Raw genomic sequence first — 19,737 nt, 5'->3', positions numbered from 1 at the left:
ATAGACTCATATTAGCCCATCCTAGTGAAAAGAAAGCCTGCCACCATTTGTTAAGAAATGGGTATATAATGTATCTTCAAATAGTGGTTACTACCTCATAATAGGTGGATTATGCCAAATAYATTGATAATATTGAAGACTGATGCTTTTCTTACCACATTGATTGAAGGCTGCCCTTGTAAGTAAGTGGCAATGTGTACTGTCAGCTAAGAAATGATAAAGAAGCTGCTTCTAAGCCTTATTTACAAATCACCTGAATACTCTGGTGTGCTGAAAAACAGCAGATGCACCATCTCTTCAGGACTCCTTTGTAACTCTTMCTTATTATTCTAGCACAGGAATGGTGCCAAAGAAGCATGTGTCAGAAGGGAAATGAAGGTGAATATAGCCAGGGAAACATTCACCATATTTATATCTACTGGAAAAAAAAAAGGGGGGGGGGGCGGGGGCAGGGGAACACAGTGGATGCTAACTTTATTCCTGCTGAGAAGCTGACAACTGGGAAGAAGAGGCCATCTATGTTGAAGTTCTCAAACATTCCTTGAACTGGTTGACCATTTATCCGGAAAGAGATGCTGGGGGCACTCAGGTCCAGACAGCAGCTAATAACATCATCAGTTCTTAACAGATGTTGATTGGGGGAGTTTACTGTCCGTGCTACACAACCTATGGAAGGAAAGGAGCTATATTTAGGAAAAGGTCTGAGAATTGTACAAGGTACAAGAGAAAAAACAAAACAAAAGAAAGCAACAGAGCACATATCCATCAGTTCACTAATATCTAAGATCAGTACTCCAAAGTAGATCTCACTGTAAATGACAGGCAAAACGGCATCCTAAGATGCTAGTCTAGATGATGTATTTAAAAGTACAGTTTTCTGGTATCTTGACTGAGGAAGTTTTTGAAAACGTAAAATGCCTTTTTTTCAAAGTGTTTTGAAATCTCAGTGTCTCAAAACTTCAAAGACTGTCAATGATATGTCAATCCGAAACGTTTCTCATAACTACTAAGAAACTTCAGAAGAGTTTTTATTGTAGCATAAACTGTCAATCTGATGAGCCTAATACAGTTTCCTATCAATTCTGCGGTGGATCATTGACCAATATCTTAAAATAAAAACAGAAAATATTTTTAACAAGTCCTACTGCAAAAGAAGCTTGGATTTTTCAAGTCTTCCTGAAATAAAGACACTGTATGTAGAGGCCTAGCTCCTTCAAATAATGTTTAGTAATCTTGTTAACTAATTAAAAAAAGATTATAAAAAACAACAAAAAAAATCTTTCTTATTATTTTGATTTAGCTCAAATTTTCCCTTATTTTCCCTTATCACCTGTATTTGCATACAAAAATTACTATTAAAGTAATCCAAGATATCCTAAAGATGAACACCTGACCAAATACACCATCTTCAAGACAGTTATGAAACAAGTAGTCAATCTTAATGAATATAAATAAAATTGTGACAGAATTACAAAAAAAACTTGTTTTAAAGTGTATGGCAAAAAAAAAAAAGCATAATTAAAAGTTTTTATCATCTCTAAAGCATTTTTAAACTTTAAACTAAAAAAGAAAAATTAAAACCTGTAAAAAGGTCCTATGAATTAAGTCTCTCAGAGTGTTCTTACAGTATCACACATGAATTAGAAATTCAAATTATTGCTTGTCAGGCTTCATTTTCTGGATCTTTGAAGTTTTAAAGCAAAGCTTTAGACCTACTTTTAAAAAAAATAAAGCCCCTGGCTGAAACAAAAATTATTATTCAATCTGTAATACTTATTATAAAATATTTTAAACATGCATTGTCATCTTAAAATATATCCTGACATGGGWTACTGTTTCTGAATATTATTTCTAGTGTCAGCTGAAACATCTGATTCATTTGCTGCTGTTGAAATCACAGACAATACTGGAATTCCAAATGTACATCCAACAAAACAAACAAACAAACAGAGGTGACATACCTGACCACAGATGCAGACCATCAAAGCCATAAGAATACAAATCATCACCAACACCATTTCCTCCCCATTCTGCCCCTCCGCCAGGATATGGTGAGTAGCCCTCTGTTGATGCCCAGCCCACTCGAAGATGAGTTGACTCTGCGGTCACAAAGGGCTCCAGATGGTCCACCATAAGCTCATAGTACCATTTCCTGTACTGGGCAGAGCCTTCACTAATCCCCAAGAAGATGTTGGGCCTCATACTTGAACAAAAAAAATATAAGTGGATATTAAAAACAGAGAGTAACATAAACAAAGACACAAAAGTGTAGGCCTATTTCAAAATTCTTTTGTTCCTCTCCCTTCCCTATTCTAAGTTCTGTAAAATTAAGTTATTTGCAAAGGTTGAATCAATCTTTAATGTCAGTTAAATGTTTCTACTGATGACTTCAAATCTCTTCAGAAGCATACTTCAAAGACAAAAATATTACTGCACTTAATTATCATACACCTAAATAGCAATCCACCGAGTCATACATTTAAAGGTCAGGCAGGAGAAAAAAAAAAAAAAAAAAGACTGCTCTTTTAATCTGATCTTTTGGGGTAATACTGCATCTAGAATCTCACCAACAAAATCTTTCTCCAGATTTCTTTCTGTTTCAGCTATGTATAAAGAAAATTATCCAATCTTGACTTAAAGCCTTAAAAAAAAAAAAAAAAAAAAAAAAAAAAAAAAAAAAAAAGACTGCTCTTTTAATCTGATCTTTTGGGGTAATACTGCATCTAGAATCTCACCAACAAAATCTTTCTCCAGATTTCTTTCTGTTTCAGCTATGTATAAAGAAAATTATCCAATCTTGACTTAAAGCCTTAAAGAAGAACAATATCTAACAGCAGTGGTATATTTCTCAGTGACTGGTTAACCATACTGTGAAAAATCAGTCAGGCTTCTAGGCTTCATTTATCTAGTTTTCAATTTCATCTAGTGGGCTGTGTTACAACTTCTTTGCATTAAGTACTTTTTTCTCTATGTACAAGATGCCTAATCAATACAAACATAGGTCCAAGCTAACCCTGGCACATTACTATGCATTCCTGCTAAGGGAATGCTGGAGGGAAAGACAGATTGGTAGGAACTATAGAACACAAGTTACAATAAAACTGGTCTTCACTGATTCAATTGTTTATAGAATAATGTGATTTATCACATAAGACTATATTTTCTTTCTAGAAGCATATGCTTTTATGTCAAAAGTTTGAGTATAGATTCTGTTTACTTTTCTACAAATTGAACATTTAATTTCCTTAAAAAATACACAAAACAAAAATATACATGGGTTAGGGAATTTTACAGGTGGGTATGAAATACATTTTTGAAGGTATTATACATAAAATTGTCAAATTCATTTTACCTTTAGATTTATTTTAACCCGAAAAGGCCTCCTTATGTAATACATTTGCAGAATTTTTAAGCTTTTCACCTAATAAAATCCTCTGAACTCTGAATTAACATTACTATTTCCATGTTTTYCCATGTTTTAACTTTCCTTCTCTCTTGATGGCTGAGGCTTTCATAAGTTGGAGGCAGAGGAAGATTCTTCTGACTCAGCATTAATTCAAACTGTCAGTAAAGTGTTCACAAGATCATCAACATCGGAGGAAGATGGCAATCATGAACAACTAGTTGGTGATACTTTGACAGAACAGCTAGAGCTCRAGAGCAGAGTGCAGGAATCTTTAGAAGAAATTCTAGAATTTCTAACTTAAAGAAGTTTAGACCTGATTTAGTTTACAGCAGCTGGCTATGATTCATCCTTTCTTTTATCCTAATGAGTAAGAATGTTACACATAGCACTTAAAATGCTAATAAGAATAAAATATCTTAAAGAAAGTTTTGGAAATTGAAAAGGCTTTTTGTTTTTTACCTGCTCACATGATTGACAAGACGTGTCTGTAAAAGAAGATCTCTTCCTGGCAAAAGATTGTCACAGATTAGATGCTGATTAGCCCGCACAGCTACTCCATGACACACACAGAGCGAGCACAGGACATCCAAAACCTGAAGAAGAAAAACAATGAGCAGAAATATAACATCCTAAATATCTGTTCTTGCTAAGAATTAATAATCAATATGAACTACTTGAGACAATAATGCTACATTCCTTTTTCCTGGAATATACATAAGGATTTTTTATGGCTATGAAATTCAYTTTTTATCATTTTATTTCACAACAATTTTGAAATTCTAACACAATTAAAACATACTCTCCCTGTTTCCCTTCAATTTTAATGAATATCAGTGTTGTCACCAATAAGAAAGTAACATCTCCTTTGTTTCTTTAACCTGCCCAAATTCTTTTTAAAAAATTCAATTCCTAATTGTCAATACACTATAAAAGTATTTGGAATCCAAGCTTTACAGAGAACAACCTGCTTTCATTGTTCATTAATGTTCACTTAAACATATTTTGCCTTTTCTTTACATACCTTATGGTTTCTTCCATGTTTGTCCAAAAGACAGATAATCGACTTAATGTGCCCTTCCTTAATAATGTTTAGAGCTTCAGGGCTTTCCACCAATACACAGTGTAAAACCTCTAGAATTCCTAGATTAAAAAAAAAAAAGTTATAAAAAGGTTATTATTCATGTAAGTATGTAACTAAAATATTATTGCATGTGGTACTTTAAAATAGATCACCTTTCAACATACACATGGTGTCAAAAAGTGTCAAATGAGGTCTTAAGGGCTCCAAAAGGCCRAGACTACACATTACGTATGTATTACATACACTAAATACCCTTTTTGTATTTACAATTTTCTRTCTCCCCACAAGATGCTATATGATCTGCTAATGGATTCATATACCTCTGAACTAGAAGACATATATAAATTCACAGTCTACTGCACACCATGGATCATTTTCTTTGTGTATACAACAGCTATGCTGAGAATCAACAGTGATGTCGTTAAAAGAGCAAAGAAATAGAAACCAGTAAGAAATCAAGATGTGCAAGGAAGAACGAACCACTAAATCACCTGTGGCATCACAATTAAACGCAATTACAATCCCAATAAAGCAGCAGTCACTGTCATTAAGAATCATTAACTTAGAATTATTCCCTGCAATGGGGGCATTAATACAGGTTCCCATGTGTACTGGATGGAGTCAGTACTTTCTTTAAGAGCTTACAAATTTGGCAAAAGACAAGCACCAAAAATGCTGTTCATTACTATTTGTTGCTMCTGTTGTTGCCACAGTGAGAGAAGTCACAGCACTGAAGGAAAGCTGAGAAGCAGCCTTAGACCTGGAGATAGGCAACTCCTACTCACATTGAGCTTCTCACATCATTCTGTCCTCAGTGCTGCAATCATAGCTCCAAACATTCAACTTAACTCTTGTAAATCAAGATCCGCAGCATGAGTCTTCTGCTCTGTGCCATGCTCCCTTTTGCTTTAACAGAGACATGCGGTACTGCAGTCTCCCCCAGGTAGGGAAAGATGTTTCAGTCAAACWCTCCAGTCTAGGTCAGAGCGCTCTGCTTCTCCCTTGACCCCAGTGACATGAATTGAGGAAAAGCCACTACAACCAAGTAAGCCTAGGTACAGCCAAGGTGGACAGGAGTGGGTGGAATTCCATACTTTGTCGTCTTGTAAGGAAATACAATGAGTCCATACTGAATTCACATATATGGATAGAAAAGTATGAAGAATGGGAAAAGAGTCTTCATCACCATACAGTAAAGAATTTAATATTTTTGCCTTAACCTTGTGCTTTGCAAGTTCTCATCCTCCCTAAGACCAAGTTTCTCTGTGAGAATTGCAATGTTCCTTTTAAAATTACATGCTGTTCATAGAATCATAGAATGTTTAAGGTTGGAAGGGACCTCAGAGATCATCTAGTCCAACCCYCCTGCACAYGCAGGGTCACCTAGAGCAYGTGGCACAGGGCTRCRTCCAAGCGGGTTTTAAAGATCTCCAGAGAAGAAGACTCTACAACCTCTCCGGGTAGCCTGTTCCAGGACTCTGTCACCCTCACTGTCAAGAAGTGTTTTCTGTTAAAGGGTAGTTTTATTTTTTTATTCCCCAGGAAATTTTGAACTGGAAYGAAGACTTCAGTCTTCAATTCCGACTTGCTTCTATCAGATTCCATGTCCTATTCTCAATCTACAGCCTCACCACTTTTTATCTCAATGCTATATAATACTTTTATCCAGAGATCTGAAGGAAAATATGAAGTCAAGTAAAGCATGCAGTTTGCTCTAAGATTTAAGAGTAACAAAGGCAGAAGACAAACAACGGATACAGCAACAGTTTGGTTTATCTAGTGTACAGATTCCAAACAAAGTGTGCATTTTAATATATGTGAAGGTGGAGACACACATATGAAAACAGAGAAGGCAGGGAGTGCTGTAGRGGGGTAGAGATCTCTCCCATAATGTGCTGTGATGCTCAGAACAGACGAAGTCATGACAGACAGAGGGTTGAAAATCAGCTTTCAAAGTGATTCCATAGTCATAGACACTTTTAACAAGATAAACCATGAAGCTACTAAGTAATGTTAGTCTGATAACCATAGCCTTTAATTTTAAGGTTTGCAAAGGCACATTCATAATCTTAATTTTATTCCAAAAGAGTATGTAGGGCTTTTACTCTAGTTATAACTTTTTCAGTAATGGGGAAAAAAAAAGTAATAGACATAGATGCAAACATCAAAGAATAAATGAACTCTGTCCATTAGACCCAGCTTTTAATAGCAGCTACTTCAGCTACTGTAGCATCTGTATCAAAAGCATTTTCTTCTAAGGGCATATGAACATACAATCTGGTTTTGCACTGATCCACTTTGAGATTTATCTATATTAAAAACAGCTAGACCCATTCCAATTTCATTGGAATTGCTCAAAGCAATAAAGCAGAAAGTGTTTGAATACAAATACGGACATCATGAACAAGCTTTGCACAGTACGACATACCGACTTTATGATAAAGATGGGTAAAAATCTTTTCTTAATGGTTAACAGATGAAACGAAGAGTATAGATCAGCAAAATGACTTCTGTAATTTCAGACTGTGAAATAAAAATTCACCAATTTAAAAATAGCATAGCACTCAAAAATGAAAGCCACCTGTTTTCTAAAATATTAATCTGGGATTAATCTGGTTAGATTACCAAATTGTCCAATTCTATTTTTGTTCCATATGGTTTAACASCTTTAAAATTTTAGTAGGACTTGCTATTCCCATCTAGAATATTTTTTTCAAGATAAAGAATAGTTTGTCTCTATGCATGCTCGGGACAGCTGAAACATTGACATTGCATATTTCACTSAACTGCTGTGATATCTCAGTTCTTACATGGTGAACTCACAGACATGTTTTTATTTGAACAAAACTTCATTTTCTTACATTTCTGCTGTGATCAGGAGAGAATAAACAGGAGCTGTAGTTTTCTGTCCTATCTTCCATTTCCTGCATCCATCCACTAGTTTGTACTTAACTCCTACAGTTGTTGTCTATATATTTAATGCCTTTATTGTGTTTTCAAAACATCTTTAATTCAAGGACATGAAAAAAGTAAAGATGACAATTTTTAATGGCAGTTGCTTATGGCATCAAATCTTTACTGTAACACACCCAAGAAAATACCTGTAGGATGCAGCCAACACAATTCCAATATCGAAGGTGAATCTAATTTTGCTTTTATTCACAGAATTCACTTTTTCTTCCTAACAAGTACAGCACCTTAGAAAATCAATCTGGAAATTATGTTACCAGAACATATGGTGGAAGAGCTGAAATGACCTACTTCTCTAGGACTAAATTTGGGACAATGCGCATTGCAAATATTAGTACCTCAAAATTTTTGCAGCACTCACTGATACAGTAAGCCTGCATCAACAGATTACTCTGCAGTTTATCATATTCATCTCATACTTCACCATAATACCATAAACATTAACATATAGGTTTGAATTTTCAAACCTTTCAGAGAAATTTAAGAAAATTAATAGGAACTACATGTCATAACATTTTTAAGTTATTGCAAGGAATTTCTTCCCAAACCTCAAAAAGTTTAGCCCAAAGATATGAATTATATTGGGAAATACTATCTCTGACAGCTCCAGAAGTAAAACTAAGTTTCTTAGAAAATAACTTCATCAACTACTGTGAAAATACATTAAAATGAAAGTCATAGTCAAATTCCTTGCAACTGCATAACTGTGAGAACTCTCTCCTTAGATGAGTGCTCTCAAACCAAAGACAGACGACAGCCTTCCATCCCGAGTGGTTGGAGGGTTCACAGCATAATGTATGTGGGCTGAAACAAACCAGTGCACACCAGGGGTTGGAAATAATGGCACAGCTCCCATGCTAGAGGCACAGCTCTGCAGCAAAARCAGGAAACAAAATTCTGTAAAATGGATTACAGAGCTACAAGACTGAAGGGTAAGAACAGTTATCTAAGGTAAATGTTTCTTCTCTGAGCTGAAAATATAGCTTGGAATTATTGCACACTGATTAGGAGTAGAGTAAATGTTAAATATAGAAACCCAAATTCATGTTTTGATTAAGTAACATTATGAGCTATGGACAAATTTGTGGATGTATTGTCAAACCTTATTTTCTCTATTAACCATTCCCTGACAATATCCACCAAAAGCTACTCCTTATAGGTTAATTTTTTTTTATTTTTTTTTTAATCAGGATTTGTGCAGAATATCCAGGATAAATAAGAGAAGTATAAAGGAAATTATCATTTCTGAATCCTGAAGGCAGAAGACAAATCTCTAGGCCAAAAGGAGTTCTAATTTAAGGATGCCTCTCCCTGAAGGTCTTGCTTACAGCATGGAAGCCCCTAAAAAGACTTTTTTGCAGCTTGCCTAGAGTTTGGGGTTTTTTTAGAGAGAGTTTGGGGGGTTTGATATTTTTTAATATAAACTTGTGTTGGAAGGCCAAAGCTACAAAACTGATTTTAATATCTAGTCAGATTTTTAGTATTTTTAATTAGTTTTCATTGGAAGTCCTCCACTTCTGTGAATATATAATACAAGAAAGCCCATGGCTGACTGCAGGGGCTCACACTGGCCAATGCCACAAAGTAGCTATACCACCCATCCCAAGGGAAGAAGAACAGACTTCCAAACTCAACAAGCAGCTATTCATTTGCCCCAAGAGATTACACAGGAAAAGAAATCTCAAGGGAGAAGCATTGACAGGCAACTGCTCTTGCAACCACGATGACGCCCCTGCAGATTTTGGATGTGGTTGCAGTGACAGTTACCCTGGCTCCGAGAGGGAGAGCACTGCTACCACTGACATCCACAGCATGTTCCCAAGCTCCACACAGTTCATCTCAGGGACAGATTTATGAAAAGTAAGAAAATGTACATGAATGTTTCAGCACAAAGCTGAGGGMACATAAACATACTAGCTGCCCCATTTACTATAGGACAGATCTGTTCTCATTGAAGATAATAAATTTGATAACCTATGACATGTGATGATCTGTGACAGAGACATGCCAAAGTGTTAATCTGAGCATGGAAGGATATTTCTAATGTATGAATCACAAAATGTTGATAATCAGTAAAATGTTGATGAGAACAAATGTCTTATTCCTGTGACAATTTAGTAAAACTAAAATTCATCTGCCAAAAAAAGCAGTAGCAAATACTTTATATAACAGTGGTACCCAGAAAACATCTCTTGATATATGCAACTCCAAAATGGCACCAAGCTGGGTGAGTGAAGGAGAGAAAATGTGAGGGAGGGAAAATGCTAGTAATGACAAACCAAASTATACACTAACCTTAGACAGGAGGCACAAAAAATTAAAAACAAGCAATCRTTATAATTTGAGATTTTTAATAATGACAATTATTGTCATTATTATAATAATAATGAGAAAATATATCCTTGTAGATTATGTTAATGATGGATAAAAGAAAGTGAAAATTCTCAAAGCAACAAAGCAATACAGCCTTTTTTAAGTCCATATTCCTTACATTGGAATAACATAACATAAATAGGAAAATTGGCATGTTATTAATATTTTTTCTCTTTTTTTTATTTTTTTTTTTTAATTAAAGGGGGTAATGATTTTCTAGGTAAAAGCCATGCAAGTTAGGAGCAGATTAATTTAGAATTTGAGTTTTGCTTGTCATTTAACATATCTGCCTAGGGAATGTGAGAAATAATATATGTAAGGAGCTGTTAAAATTTCTCTTATTTCAGTAACTTCATTATTTTCATATCCTGTAATTCACATAACCAGTAAATTAAGACACTAAAATTTATTATTATTCCATTTGATATTTTCCTTAGTTATTGCTGTAACTGTATGCATACAACATGTATGCATAATGTAGTGTTACATTACTAAGTATCACATTTAGAACACAGACCTTACCCTAAGCATGTTTTTGAGCCCAGTAAACACCTCTAATCATGTTTAACAGCTGCCGGTAACATTTTWTCTAAGATTATTTGCTTTCTGATATTTTATGCAATCTTCATCATTAAAAGCATGGTTGGAACAGAGTCAAAAATGAGTCTTTAKTGTCCAGAACTAATCACTCCTATTTGAATCTCATTTTTTAGCTCCTTTGTCTAAGTTTGATTATGGGCTATTGTTCAGAGGCCTATATGGCATCCATTTTGGTACATTGGTTCACATTGAGAAAAAAATTCTCAGTAAGTAAAGCATCACGTAAAAATAAACGAAAAAAAATAAAGAAGCAGTGAGTATTTACATCAGTAAAATGGGGCAGAACTGTTTCCAAGGAGCCAGAATGCAGGATCGCAGTTTATTTATTTGACCTTTGGGCAACACAGACGCTAATCATATTTTGAAAGCATTCAAAAATATAGGCACATTTCTGTTTACCATTACTCTCCTAAGCAAGAAGTGGTAAGGGCATAAGGCTTCAGAAAGAAAATAAGGACATTAGGTGACAATGAGGAAACTAAATACGCTATCAAGAATTGCTATCAAGAATTTGGTAGCAATTGCTATCAAGAATTTGGGTCTAAAGTGATACAGAATTCACTTTGTTGCAAGCATGTTCCTTTTTGTTAACTTGAAATAGAACTTCCAAACTCAGGAATAGGAGAGGAAATTTATTTATTTATTTATTTATCTATAAATTTATATTAAATTAAATTTGTATATATAWAAAAATATATTTATATATACATAGGCATATTAATATATATAAATATATAAAATATATATCATTATATATTATAAAGAACAACTGTTTTGACAAATAGTTTGTTTGCTTGAATTGAAAAACATCAAACTTAAAAAAAAATTCTCATGTGAAACATATACCAACAGTAAAAAGTCAAAAAATTGTTTTTAAAATTTTCCAAATGTTGTTTATTATTACACAGTACTAAATGCAAGGGAAAGACATATGGAAGCTAAGAGGAATTAACAACTATCACCGATGTATAAAAATGTTACAAATATAAATCTCATTTTATTAATATAGTTTACTCTCCCATAGGAAGATTAGAATTGAACAGAATGAGTATACTATCAATTTTAAAAAATGAGAAACTGGGAATACAATAAAGTTAAAATACAACAAACATACCAGAAGAAGCTTCCAGTCTTTCTAATCTGCTGATCAACCAATCAAGAGATCCAGAAAATTGAGCGCAGTTTTTACGATTGCCTCTAATCAGAGCCGCTATGGGAAAAACAGAGAGGGAAGAGAGAGACAGAGAATCACAATTACAAGTCCATTTGAATAGGAAGAATCTCTGTCTTTCCAGAAAAGACCTGCTGAATTGTTCTGATTCTCTGTTCCTTATATATTATTCAATGCAAAACATCTCAGTTAATTGGAGCTAACTGCAAACCAGTCACAAGTCTTACATCATGAAAAAAGAAACCAAAATCCAACTCTTCACTGAAAATAATTTAAGAAAAAAGAAAATAGAAAAAAAGAAAAACAGAAAAACAGTAACAAGAAAGACAGGGAATCATTACATCAGCAAATAATATCCGACAATTCTCCCTCTAATTTTTTATTTAAAGATAATCAGCTGTAGTTGCAGGTCAGATAAAATACTTAACAAATAATGAGACTTTCTTAGGGCGACAGCAGTTGGAAAATACATTCGACAAGCTACTGAATATTTTACTATACACTTCCTTTTTAACCTGAAGGAAAAGACTGCTTGTAAATCATAAGGCTTTCAATATAAACTAGGAAGACAACCAGCGTGCATTTTTTTCCCTTTTTTTTTTTTTTTTTTGTTTAAATAATATCTTCCACATCTGTATGAAAGGAAACACAAGGAAATAATATTATCACTTTATGACTAAAGAGAGAGTGAATTTTAGCTCATTGAGCACAGAAAAAAAACTGTTTTTTTCACAGCAAGATTTCTTCCTAATTTAGCTAACCAAGAACCATAAGAGAATGGCGATTTGCTGCAATATGGTTTGCTAATTACCTTATTCCAAAACCTGTGTGCTAACCAACCTTTCACTTCTGCATCACTGTTCTTTTTTTCTTTTTTTTTCTTTCTTTTTCTTTGCAATGACATCATGATAGGATTCAGCTTACAGGCAAAATTAGTTTCAAAAATGCAGCTGAACAGAAACTTCTGAAAGGTTAGTTTTCAGCGATTAAAGTTGTGCATTAAATGAAATAAAGACATACAAAACTGAAAAGTTAATATTCAGCAGTTGCATCTTTTCTGGCCACTATTACAAACAACTTTCCAGCTTTGAAGAAACTGGCAGAGAAGGGGGGCAATAACATGAGATTATCAATCAAATATTAAAGTCACACCACTAGACATGCATTCATGATAGAAACAGATGAAATAAGGTCCACGGTGACTCCATGTATTTGTAAGAGGGGAAGGGCACTCGCCTAATGAGTACTCTGCTGGATAATTATAAACCCTACTTATATACATACCAGTGTACAATCTTAGCAAGAAGCCCGTAAGTCCCTCTATTGCTGTGACAGTGAAATATGTCACAAACAATAGCAATGACACTACAAAAGCCACGAACTGTGCGAAGACTTTACTTTTTTTTCTTTAGGTTTAATAGCAAACTACTGTTTACTGAAGCAAGACAGAAGCAAGTAATATCCATTTGTCATCCATGCAATTATTGTGTAACTCCAGCATCATTCAAAACAGATCAATGAGCAAATTCATTACTGCTATATCAGAGCCCAGCTTCTTAAGCATGAGCTGTCATAAGATAATGCAATTAGGGATGTAGGCAAGATAATGCAGAAGGCAGGCAGGGTGAAGGCCTTTCAGAAGGTGTCCTGTGGCCTGTGTATTACCTGACTAAATTGGAATTTTTAGACTTTTTATAGAACTAGATCCTTCAGTCTGATTGAGCTATGCCTAATATAACAGGAGCTGAAATAAACTCAAGGGTTTTAAAATTTCAACACTCCCACAAAGAGTAACTTGACAGCCACAGCCTGTTTATGTTATATTATACTGCTTTTGTTATGAAAGGTCATCACCTGATTTAACCAGGACATTAACTCTCTGGAACTACTCTACATTTTTTTTTAGTTCTTAATTCCTACCATAGGAATTTGATTCTTAATAATTAAAACAGCCACCATGATCTCTGCTACAGGAGAGGGCACCTGGTTGTCTCGGTGATATTTACTAAGTTTCCTGTTTCCTTGGAAGGACAAAGGTAGTGTGCCTGATGGAAGAACTCGGCTGGTGACATGAAGGCTGATTATCCTTATTTTTTCCCCATGGGATTTTCATTTCCTTCAAAAGCACAAGCTGGACCTTCTTTGCCTTTGAAAAGGGTTTGTATAGTGAGGAGACTACTCCTGCTGTATTTCCATTTGCCACACTTTGCTGTTGGATAGTAACAAGAGGAAAAGAGAAGTAAATAAACAATCACCTTGCAGTTAGGCCAGATAGATTTCATTTTTGTCATTTGTTTATCATTTTCCTCAGCTCTGAATTCCAAGGAATGCAATTTTCAACATGCCTTACCTATATGAAATACTGCTAAGAAATCTTTTAAAAAAAGAGAGATCCCACAACTCTTAATTTGAGACCCAACACTGTTAGAAACTTTTAAACTACATTTCTTTTTGCAACAGTCCCTGTCAGTGGAAGGGGGATAATTCCCTCTCTTTTCTCTACAGAAGAATTTCCACAGAACACAGCCGTAAACAACYATAATTCACCAAGGGGGAGCCATGTTTGACAAACCATTTTTGTCTTAGAGCGACAAAGATGATTAAGGGACTGAAGCATCTCTCATATGAGGAAAGACTAAGCCCTCTGGGCCTGTTYAGCCTGGAAAAGATTGACAGGAGATCTGATCAATATGTACAATTACTTGAGGGGATAATGAAGGGAGGAAGGGGCCAAACTCTTCTTGGTGGTTGCCAGTGACAGGACAAGTGGTAGTGGGTACAAGCTGAAACACAGGAAGTTCCATCTCCATGTAAGGAAAAATTTCTTCACTGTGAGAGTAACAGAGCCTTGGAACAGGCTGCCAAGGGAGGTTATGGAATCTCCACTGGAGATCTTCCAAACCCCTGGATGCCACCCTGTACCACTTGCTCTAGGTGTCCCTGCTGGAGCACTGAGGCTGGACTAGATGATCTGTACTGGTCCCTTCCAACCACAACCATTCTGTGATCATTATTCAGATCACTCATCACAATTGCCACAAAAGAAATACAAGGTAAATTAACAGCTTTGTTTTCTAAACAGGATTTAAAGGTTTACAATAAATAAGGTTTAAGGACACATGCTGAATAACAGAAAGGAAACCAAGTACTAAGATCCAATAATAAATGAGCACTAAGTAAGTAATGGATCCTGAAGAGAAAAATGGTACGTGATTGTGTTCCACAATGCATATCCACAAAAGAACCAATTAAGAATAAACACACTATATCAATCTGGAAATTTCTCAATTTCTGACTTGATTCATTCCACAAACTCAGTATTTAGCTGGATAGGTTTTAATGGAATTCATATACAACACTGCTTTATTTGCACAACTTTGCAATTTCTCTTAAGTGAGATTTTATGAATATGAATGAAACATACATCAATTATTCTCTTAGAAAGTCTGAGATAAGTCCTGACTGTGTCCAAACCCAAGCTTTTGAAAAAAATGTGTATTTTTAAAGACACACAAGGCTTCCATGTTAGAGCTTAAAATAGTTAACAAAAAAGAAAGAGGCATAGCCATTTAAAATTTTATTTTCTAAAGACAAATTTGGAATCATTGCTTTTACCTGCTAGACATTAGAGAGGAAAGATCTGTAAGTCCTGTGGCATGCTACATTATTTTAAGATAAAGCTTTCTAAAGAACTGAGCAAGATGGCCAGGTATTACAAAATAAATGTAGGGGTCATTTTTTTTCCTTTGGAGCAGGCGAGATATATACAAATATAGATAGATAGAGAGATAGATAGAGAGACAGATAGAGAGAGAGACAGATAGATAGAGAGACAGATAGATAGATAGATAGATAGATAGATAGATAGATAGATAGATAGATTGTTTATTTGTTTGTTTCTTTAGTATCCTAAAGTTTTAGAAATGCATATCTTGCCTTCCCTGGAATCAATGAGCAGCAATGAGTACATAAATAATCCCAGTAGTGGATAATAACCTTACAAAATGAATAATCATAGAACATAGAGAATAATATACTAAATTCAAATTACTGTGAAAACATATCAGGTGAAGTGCTGAACAAAAATTTGACTAGAAAACAAAGGCTAATGCCTATTAACAAAATATACTATTGGAAATTGCCTGGCTAAAAGTGGACAAAATCTTCATTTTATTCTGCATTTGAAAGAAAGCACCTTTCCTTTGCACACTGTATCCTAGGATAATGCTTCAGTGACTAGGTTTACTGGTCTTGGCTCCTAAACACAAGGATAATATCTTCGCATATATTTGCTTTACACATTTAGGGGCAGCTTATAAGATACGCAGGAAAGATGATGATGTGAAAAGCAATCAGCCCTCTGAAGTCAAAGACAACTCATATTCTTACCCTTATATAATGCCTAGAAATGCAAAACTTGTAAATTCTTTAAGCGCAGACCATTCTAACCAGATACATTTGCTTAGTTTAAATCCTGTTTTTCTGCATAAATAGAAAGTCTTCAAAACCAAAATAATTACATATTTCTTTTCATCTGATGATTAATGTCTTACCTAGTAATTCATACAAAGAATTCAGAATAGATTTCCATGCTTCTCCAGCCTCCTTTCCAGCTACATCGGCAAAATGAGCTGCACTGCTGTATACATTCAAACGATCAATACATTCAAGGACAAGGTTGATCATACCCTAAAAACAGAAAGTCTCTGAATGTCATAGAAATATATATATATATATATATATATATATTTTAGATGGAACATATGAAAAGCAGTAAGACAAAACATAAGATATCTATGGATTTGGACAATCAAAGGCAGAAAAGCAGTATCTCTGAATTAAAAAATAAAAACAAACAAACTAACAAAAAAGTCTTAAGAGCATTTTATAGTGCTGTCCCAATAAAAAATCATGACACAAGATGCTCAAAACTAAACTAAACAGAGAAACAAGCAAAACTAAATCGCATTCCAGGAACAACTATTCTCTCTAGAAGACATCTAGATATCCGCCTAATTCTGGGCAAACATCAGTACCAGAGAACTTATTACACAAAATCCTTAAAATTAAGCACCTTTATGTCTAAAGAGATGGAACTACGAAAGAAGAAATTATTGCACATTAAGGAGTAAGCAAGGGTCATAATTCAGTTTTTGCAGTCAATATTAGTATCTATACTCTCTCTCAAAAAAAAAAAAAAAAGAAAAAAGAAAAAGCCTGTAATATATTTATTTCAATATAAAAGATCACTAAAGAAATCAACTGATCTGAAGAGACTGTATACATAGCAATTAACTTCAAATCTGCAAGAAAAAAAAAAAAAAAGAAAGAAAAAGTACTGAAGATGCACTCTAGCTTAAATACTCTAGCTGAAATCCCTCACTGCAAGAGCAAATTTATAGACAAGAAGGTGGAAAATCCTGAGTAAAGATGAAAGAGCTACCTCCTCCTGAAAGAGATTCTGGCGATTCTTCAGTGCTCGCAGACGGTTTTGCTTGTCCTCATGCTCCAAATGTTCATCCGGGGGGTGAAAGTAGCCTATCAAGTCCTGAAGACTCAGGCTGACGGACTCGATGGGCAAATCAACCATGGAAGACTTGGCTTTCTTGCTGAGAGTATCAAGGCCCCTGGAATAATTACAAAATATGTTTATTTTAATCTCTTCATTGTTTTGAAGAGAAACTTTGTGTAGATTATAGAAAAAAGAAAGGGAAGGAGAAAGAAGAAAGAGAAGGAAAGGGGGAAGAGGGCGGGAGGGGGAAGAGGGAGGAAGAGGAGGGAAAAAGAGATAATGACAGAGAAATGACAATTATAAATGTTGCATAAATCTGGAGATATTTTTAGAGGTCTAAATCACTATAAAACATTTCACATGTTGCAGAAAAAGTACAAAAACAAGTGGTTTTAAAAGGAAGACAATAAGGAAAGCTTAAGGAAAGAGGGATAAGTAACATATAACATTACCTATTTAAGAAAACTTACTTGTGACTATGAACTTGCTCCCTATATTTGTTTTGTRCAAACATGCTTTTCAAGCTACCTTTTATTAATTTTTAAAGCTATATTTGGAAAACCAAAAGCTGGGTCATATCCTACTGATCACTTCATGTCCTCCTTTAACACCCAGCAGATTTTGGCAAATAAYATATCTTTTATTATTTGTTTCCATTTTTGGAGTGGAAAATGGATGTTTTGATGTAGTATGTTTATAAATTTATTATGAAGGTTGAACAATAAAKTAATATTAGAGAGCAAACAAAGTAGCCTGAATAACACCTCTCAAGGTACTTCTTTGCTGATAACAGAAGCAGACGACAAAGTTTATTTCAGAAGTACTGATCTGATTTTCTAATGAGTTAATTTTTCACTGCCATGCTAAYGATCATTTTAAATAGAGTACAAGCCGGGGGAAAAAATGACAATCATTTAAAAACACACCTTATAAACCTGTTGAAAAGGAAGACTGTACTACGGATGACGCGTGCTGTGCGGGATTCTTCATGCTGAGATCTGGACAATGTTAAACCATCATCCATGTGACCTTCATGGTGCATTATTGCCTGAAATATAAATATAAAAGGAAGTCACTTCAAAATGAAATGTGATTCCAAAATAAATATAAAATCTCATACAGAAAAGGAGACTAAGAAATTATGAAGCCAGGCACTAAAAAACTTCTAAAAATTTATGTTAATATTAATATTTTAAATTAAAAATAGATAATCCTTTACTTCCGTGTATGCAAGGACACACTCATACTGACACAGAAGGTCCAGTGCTAGGATAATCTCATAGCTAGATTCTGTAAAACAATRCAAAGAAATCAACATGCAGTTCTGTATGTTTTACAGAACATACAAAAACAAAAAGAAACTGAAAATCTAAAGGGGTTTGTTTTTCTCTTGTCAACCTTAACAGTGCAGTGAAGAGAAGCTTTACAGTTCTTTATAATAATAGCTTAGTTTTACATAAATATGTTTGGGTCCAAACAATATAAGTGCAAATGTGAGTGTGTGTCTACATAATTTACATATATATTATATGGCATGACCCTCCCAAAGATTGCTCTACCTTTGAATTTCAGGTTCATACGGCACTGACAGCAAATACTGCATTGCATACAAATATCACATTACTTCTAAAAAAGAATCCAAAAATTATTTATATTTCATCATTTTTAAAAAAGACTTTTTTTTTTTCCATGCTGAGAATTAGCATTTTCCTTCCAAACTGGATATTTAAAATGAAGATAAATACAAACATGATTCACTTTTGGAAGATCTCCTAAATCTTGAAAATATTTTTCCCTCCYTTGGGATATGCTGGATAACCTTATATTTGACTATGGTTATTGCTCCTTAAAAGAAGAAAWCCCTCAGAGATCAAAGTAAGAATTTTGCATTTCAACAAAATATGGACATTGAATTTAATTTCTGCTAACTTCAAATTTGCTAAATTCCAAAGCATTTTACCATATTATACAGATTATAGCTAGTATTCTTGAAGCTGTTACAGGTTTCTTCTTTCAGCAATGAACCAAATTAGCTTGCCTTGAAATATTTCCAAATTTAAGAATGTTTTGGCATGAATAGTTATAGGCAAATAAGCATACATTTTTGTCTTTCAATTTAAGAATTCAGCACACAATATATCTTTAATTTTCAACATATGACTAAAAAAAATCTTTATATTGAAATTACAACAAAAATAAATTATTTGATTTACAAATTAACTGCTTCCTGCAGTTTTCACTTTTGTTCACAAAAACAGACAGTGGTTGTATAAAGCACATTTTTATTTACGATCTCACCTTGCGCTGCACAGATCCCATCCTTACAGACTTTGCATCAGCAGATTGGTATGTGAGCCATAAGCCTGTGTCTACATGTTGTATGAAGCATATTGAATCCCCATATTTTATTTCAGGTGCTCCCATTCCATCCACCTCTTTTCTTGTCCCTACATCCAATTTTTCCTGAAGGAAAAAGATGCATACAAGAACAATAACCAATATGATAACATTTACATCTAATATTTAATATAGGACAATTGCACAGCACAGGACTTGACAGAATACTGGAGATCCTTCTTCAACAAAACTAYTAAAAATCAGAAAAAAAATGTGACTTCTGGTTA

At 34.3% G+C, this 19,737-nt stretch overlaps 1 protein-coding gene across 1 annotated transcript in view; it reads right to left on the bottom strand.

Moving 5' to 3' along the window:
* RYR2 (ryanodine receptor 2) overlaps positions 1-19,737 on the bottom strand; it is a 312,795-nt gene that overhangs the window by 147,338 nt on the left and 145,720 nt on the right. The window contains 9 exon segments of the mRNA XM_026037372.1: positions 474-666; positions 1,962-2,203; positions 3,866-3,999; positions 4,428-4,546; positions 11,545-11,640; positions 16,155-16,290; positions 17,045-17,228; positions 18,040-18,161; positions 19,412-19,576. Of these exon segments, the coding sequence (XP_025893157.1) occupies positions 474-666; positions 1,962-2,203; positions 3,866-3,999; positions 4,428-4,546; positions 11,545-11,640; positions 16,155-16,290; positions 17,045-17,228; positions 18,040-18,161; positions 19,412-19,576 (1,391 nt within the window).

Source organism: Nothoprocta perdicaria, unplaced genomic scaffold, assembly GCF_003342845.1.
Source record: "Nothoprocta perdicaria isolate Ctin4 unplaced genomic scaffold, notPer1 scaffold_197, whole genome shotgun sequence".
NCBI classification, from domain to species: domain Eukaryota; kingdom Metazoa; phylum Chordata; class Aves; order Tinamiformes; family Tinamidae; genus Nothoprocta; species Nothoprocta perdicaria.
The sequence above is the reverse complement of the archived record's forward strand: the minus strand, read 5'-3'. Positions and strand labels throughout refer to the sequence as shown.